General features: G+C 42.1%; 1 protein-coding gene across 5 annotated transcripts in view; it reads right to left on the bottom strand.

Annotated features, from left to right (window-relative positions):
* Nucleotides 1–6,400, bottom strand: part of B3gntl1 (UDP-GlcNAc:betaGal beta-1,3-N-acetylglucosaminyltransferase like 1) — a 67,897-nt gene that overhangs the window by 32,304 nt on the left and 29,193 nt on the right. For 4 of the 5 annotated variants that reach the window (XM_031352604.1, XM_031352603.1, XM_031352601.1 and 1 more), the window contains exon 5: nucleotides 1,385–1,450. In XM_031352604.1, coding sequence (XP_031208464.1) covers nucleotides 1,385–1,450 — 66 coding nt within the window. Of the gene's footprint in view, nucleotides 1–1,384; nucleotides 1,451–4,109; nucleotides 4,246–6,400 lie in introns of all 5 variants that reach the window. The other variant, XM_031352605.1, reaches the window with a different exon arrangement.

Genomic DNA, 6,400 nt, shown 5'->3' on the forward strand with positions numbered 1-6,400 from the left:
GGACAGAGAGAGGAGGGGAAGAAGAGAGAGAGGGGAGAGAGGAAGGGAGAGAGAGAAAGGGGGAGAGAGGGAAGGGAGGGAGAGCGGAGAGCGGGACAGAGAGAGAGGGGAGGGAGAGAGGGAGGTAAGGAGGGAGGGGAAAAGAGAGAAAAAGAGAGAGAGAGAGAGAGAGAGAGAGAGAGACAGAGAGAGACCTTTCTATCTGTTTCAAAGTGACAAATGCTTTCCAAAGTCATACGTGTAACAGGAGAGAAAGGCAGTAGACACTAGGAAACAGAAAGAGAAAGGAGCCCTTCACCTAGGAAGGAGTTTGCTTGAGGTCTTTCTCCAACCAAGAGTCAAGAATTTCAGTATAATTAATAAAAGTCAGCTGTAAAAGTTGACTATATAGGGACAATTTGCTTTTTTACAAAAATATTTCAAATTTGAGTGTTAGCATGCTTATGGCCTAAGCATGTAAGACTGGGCTACACTTGGCCTGCTCCCTTTCCAGCTGTAAAACATCAGGTTTTTTGAAAATCTCTCGAGTGTAAACTTTGCTTACAGTAAAAACATATCTTAATGCCCTGTAACCTAATATAGTAAAGCAAGCTTCACCTTTTCTGACCTTTGGTTTTCCTTATTGGCCCTTAATCCTATCCAATACACCTCAGAAAGTATTCTCCAATCACATTTACAAAAAGAAACAACAAAAAGAAAGAAACAATGTAACTTTAGAAGTCATCAAAGTTATATGCACAGCTATTGATAAAACCCTTAAGTGACTCTTAAGAAATCTATGCCCATACTTGGGGTTATAGTATCTTTTCCTAAATACTTGCCTATTGATGCCCTGCTTCAATCTATGTTAAAAACCGTCTTAATAAACTCCAATTCTACTTCATAGTAACTCATCCAGAAATTCTTTTCTTTGGTGAAGTTAAGAGTTCTAATCTCACTTAGTGAAGTTCTCTCAAAAGAACACTTCAGGCAGCAAGGTGAAGTTGTATTTCCAGTTCCTCCTACTGTTGCCACTGAAGCATGTTTCTCTTCAAAGGGAGCCACCCTTAAGGGCTCACAGCATGGCAGTCACAAATCTCCCACTGAGTTGACTTGTTGACTGTAAACAGATTCTTTCCAATCCCAAAAAATATCTCTATTTATAAAAATTAGTGGTGCCAGGAGGTGATGGCCTACACCTTTAATCCTAGTACTCAGGAGGCAGAGGCAGGCAGATTTCTGTGAGTGTGAACCCAGTCTGATCTACAGATCAAGTTGTAGGACAGCTAAGGCTACACAGAAAAGCCCTGTCTCAAAAAAACAAAAACAAAACCAAAAACAAAACAAAAGAACCCAAACTGGCATTTCATTAAAGGAGGTGACAACACAGGAAAGGTGTACTCACACTCGTCGGGTGCTGAACAGCAGCTTCATATTGCATCCTCACTCTCTGGGGCATCATAACATCATCCTGTAGAAAGAGCACATTTTAAATACACATGAAGCGACTCCAACGCAGTAAGAATAGACACATAGTCTTAAGAATACAACAGCAAACAATGTGAGCAGTCAATTCAGATATCCGTAAACCAGGACCCTCTTTAGTCATCAAGGAAAAGCAATTATGTGATTAGTGAGAAAAAAGAAAACTCTGGCAGTCCAGGTGTGGTTCAGGATGAAGAATAAGGGGACCCTCATGTGCCTGTCTTAAGTTTTATAGTTGTTCTCAGAGGTGTTTTGGCATCGTCCAGTAAAGCAAGAGGTACAGACTCCTAAGACTTAGTGATTTTACCATCTGTGTATAAAAGGTCCTCTATCTAAGTAGAATTGAGCAGCACTTTCCAGACATGGAACATTCAAGTCAGTAACTATCAGATGGAGAAACAAACTACATTACTGCTCTCAAAGTCCACTCAATGGTGAATGCAGTCACAGCTGGTCAGATCAGCAAATCCAGGACAAGAGAACAGACACATACTTCAATTTAAATCCTTAGGAAAATTTACCACATTATTTAATAAATGCACACATAATGAAAACAATAAAGAAAAGTGAGGACCGTGTAGCCCAAACTGAGGCCCCTGTGAGCAGGAAGTTTCTCGAAGCAGCATCATGGCAGATCCTTGATGTGTTGACAACAGGCAGCTCCTTATATATGCTCCACAATATACAGTTTTGTGAATTTATCTGTAGCAATGTTTATTTCCTAGTAAAATAAGGTATTTTCAGTAGATGAAATCAACAAAGATTTAAGTACTTAAAGGGTTGTGGGAGTAGGTGATAGGGAAAATACTTTTAAATTAAGGGGCTACCTGCCACTTTGGACTCCTTATGCTCAAAAATAAACAGATAAAAGTAAAGGAGTTCTGTTGTATGCCAACATGGCTGACCCAGAATATTGGGGAAACTAGATGGCTACTCTACAAGGGAATGCAGTCACGGGAAGTGCAGAGTGTGGGAGATTTCTTAAAGTTTCTTAGTAGTACTTTGAGATTAAAGCCAGTAAGAAACTACAAAAACACAATCCAGGTACACGATGAATGGCCCAGACCTTTTCCAGAATAAAGGTGTGAGTCACCTTCTAGATAAAGAAGCAACTCCACTGAGGTGAAGAATCATGAGATAAAGAATTATGAAATGGAGGCAGAAAGAAGTACAAAAGTGCCCATGGCCAACACTTCACACATCTGCCACGATGCTGCTTACAGAAGTGCCCACTGCCAACACTTCATGCATCCGCCATGATGCTGCTAACTTCTGCTCACAGTGACCTCAAGTCTGGGCTTTTAGGGCCACACTGCCCTCATCTTTTTAAAAAATTGTTTTCATTATGTGTGCATGTATTAAATAATGTAAATTTTCCTAGGGTTTGAATTTAAGTATGTGACAGGATTCTGTGTCTGTTCTCTTGTCCTGGATTTGCTGATCTGAGCAGCTGTGACTACATTCACCACTGAGTGGACTTTGAGAGTAGTTATATCTATGCTATGACCATGTGACCAATTATAGAAATGAGGGTATCAAAGTTATAATACATTTCCACGTTAATCCGTTACTGTTAAACACAGTAGGCAAACACCTTTGTTTTCTTCCCTTTCTTATTTCCCTCATTACAGTTCTGGGACAGCAGAAAACTCAGTATCACTTAAGGACTATGACTCTTTGGGGAAGAGAGTGTGTATGTTCAGTTATAAGCAGCATGGTTGCATGGTGTATCACAACTGTGTCTAACTCTGGCAGGACCCAAGCAAGTACTGTTGAAGGAGATGTGTATGCATGCCAGGTTAGCAAAGGATAGACATGTGATGATTAATTTTATGTGTTAACTTGACTGGCCAAAGGCTGCTCAGAAAAGTGGCCTGAAGCTTATATCTGTGAAGGTGGATCTGGGAAGAGATTAGTGTTTTATCAGTGGACTGAGAACACCACTACCCCTACCACCCACCACCATCCATTCCCCTTACCCCCAGCCTTGCTGTTCAACCTCTCTAGGCTCTGACTAATAATACACATGAATTAAACAAGACTCCAATTTTACAGTTCAGGAATATTTGCAAAAAGCAAAAATGATCAGTATTGCTCTCAAGAGCCTAAAGAATATTCAAGTGTGATTTCTACTACTTCTGCTGTTGAGAGTCAGCAACTACAAAAAGAGCAAAGAGAGAACAAAAAGAATGAATACATTTATTGTCCAAACTAAGGAAGATGTGGTAAACAGACATTCAATCCAAAGAATGAACAGAGAAGCAAGTACTAACCCTTACAGAGCATGATAACTAATAATATAAATAGGCTCTTTGTTTTTGAGGGCCACCAGAAAGAGAAGAAAGTGGCCAAGACTAGAGAATGAAAAGGTCTTTTTTGTAAATGAAAGCCAGGGAGGACTTTGATAACAAGCCAGAAGCGTTGTTACTGTACCACAGAGGTGATCCCTTTCCCTTTCATGGAAGCCAAGCTGACCCACTGGCTCCTACTCCCTCTGTGGGCAGGCTCACTGTGATGGGTTAACCAGAGTCAGCTGACAGTTAAAATGCAAAATAGAGGGGCTAACAAACTAAATGCAAGATGCTGTCTGCATCAACCATGAAGCAGAACGTGTTCATCTCTGGGCTCATGCCAAGGAATATTACCTGGAGCTTTCTTTTCAGAGTGAGAAGTAGATTTGAAACATTATCCCTGGCATTTCTGGAATGCATGAAATTACCACAGGGGCTGAAACTCCATGATTATGAACAGGGACTCATCACTGTGGAATGATAGGGCAGCCTGAGAAAAGAAACCAGAAGCATCACAGAAGAGCACAGAGAACCTGGAGAGATAATCAGGGGACTTCCTGCCTTTCTAAAAACTGGAGTCCAGTTCCCAGCATCAACACATCAAACACATCACAACAGATCACAGCCACCTGTTATTCCAGCTCCTTAGGACCCAACATCCTCTTCTGGCCTGCTTGGGCAACATATAAGTGTATGTACACACACACACACACACACACACACACACACAATTTTTTAAAATTAGTTAAGAGAACTGAGGAGAATAAATGATAGACAGTACCCTTGAAAATGACAGGTGCAGAGAGGCCTTGGAGGAACATTAACAAATGAAGAATGTTAAAGACCATAGCAAAATGTGTCTGCCAGAGAGAACAGTCACCTTGTTTTAAGTCTTCCTATGTTTGGTTTTTGGATGAGATGTGGAAACTGAGGGAGAAACTTCCTGTTCAATCCCAACTCCTGTGAAATGAACTGTGGAAGACAAGGCTCACTTCCTGAGCTTGTCTGAAAAGCAGTGTCCAGTGCTTTTCATACACCAAAGGGCTCCTTAACCCACAATACTCTGAAATATGTGGTTTCCTCTTATCATTAATACTGTCAAGCCCTGACCATGGAGTCTATCTGACACCTGGTTCCCCTCCTCATGTTGTTGAGTCTCTGAAAAGGTCTTGTCGGTTTAACCTGTGGTTCCTTCCTTGAGGATCTCAAATAAAACTCTTGTGACAAATGGAAGCCACAGAATGTCAGCATACCAGACAGACAACTATCACATGCCACTGGATGGCACAGCAAATCACTGATCATCCACTGCTATTCTGTGGGCCAAGCAGAATGTACCAGCCCGATGAATATTTCTCAAACCAGAAGCTCTCTTTTGTATCACCTCCTTTCCTTTCTACTAGCACATTCCCCAAACTCCCAAATAACAAGAGCACATAAACCCTGAATCACGTTAGATTGGAGGTGACACGTGTGTGCTATGGTTTCCCCCTTTCAATAGAATCAATCATCAACTTGTGGTCCTACTTCATCCCTCTCAGTTTGTTCCTAAGATCCTGGAAGGGGATGACAGAGCTCTGTCTTTAGCTCTGTATCTCTGAAGTCCGCTGCTAGGACTTCCCATCCAATGCAATCCTTACTCCATCTTGAGTAGCACGGACTCCAGGCTATGGACTCACACCCTTCAAGAACACACCCAATTCAGATGTCATATTACTTGGCTATAAACGGGGGGTTTCCAAGTAATCTGCTAGGTGCACAGAACTCAGGAAAAAACAAACTCTATTTTCAGTTGATTGGACGGGACATAGTAAAGAACACAGGTAAACAGCCAAATTGATGAGGCAGATACAGTAAGGCCCAAGGGGCTCAAGTATAGGGCTTTCTATTCCCATGCAACTGAGGTTTACTACACTCTGGAACTTTCACATGTCTACACCAGAAACTTCCTGAGCTCCTCTGTTTATAGGGATTTACAGAGGCTTCACCAGGCAGGTGTGACTTATGGGTCCAATCTCCAGCCCTGGCAGCTGGAGCTGAAAGCTACACTTGTACTCTAGGTCTGGTTTTTGGTGATCAGCCTCATCCTTAGCAGAAGCCCATCAAATCACTGCTGACATTTTCTGGGCGCTCTATCTTAAAACTGACGTATCTCCCTAATGCCTTGTGTCAAAGGTTCCCAGTTTAGTATTGCAAGGAAGCAGTGGAAGCTTGAAATGATGGGACCTTGCCTTAATGGAGGGAGGTTTGCTTCCTGTGATCCACTTTAAGTCCACAATATGACTTTTATAACTTCTCTTTTAAAACAAGGTAAGCCCAGCTAAATTATAGTCAGATTCACAAGAAATTTTGTAGTTCCCTCCTGAGAGCTAGCTATAAGAGAGAAAACTAACTAAAGAGACAGAAATGAGATACAAGCCTCAGGTCCAAGTTCTGCCTTCCACTCCCACGTCTCTCATAAACTTCCAGAGCCAGCTATCCACAAGCTCAGCATGAACAGCTTGTTCTCTGTTCTCAGCTTAGGGAACAACTAGCACCTGAAGGTGGAGCCAGAACTCCAGGGTAAAGCACAGCACGGCACAGCACAGCACAGCACAGCACAGCACAGCACAGCAGCACAGCACAGCACAGCAGCACAGCACAGC

Source organism: Mastomys coucha, unplaced genomic scaffold (genome assembly GCF_008632895.1).
Source record: "Mastomys coucha isolate ucsf_1 unplaced genomic scaffold, UCSF_Mcou_1 pScaffold5, whole genome shotgun sequence".
Taxonomy (NCBI): domain Eukaryota; kingdom Metazoa; phylum Chordata; class Mammalia; order Rodentia; family Muridae; genus Mastomys; species Mastomys coucha.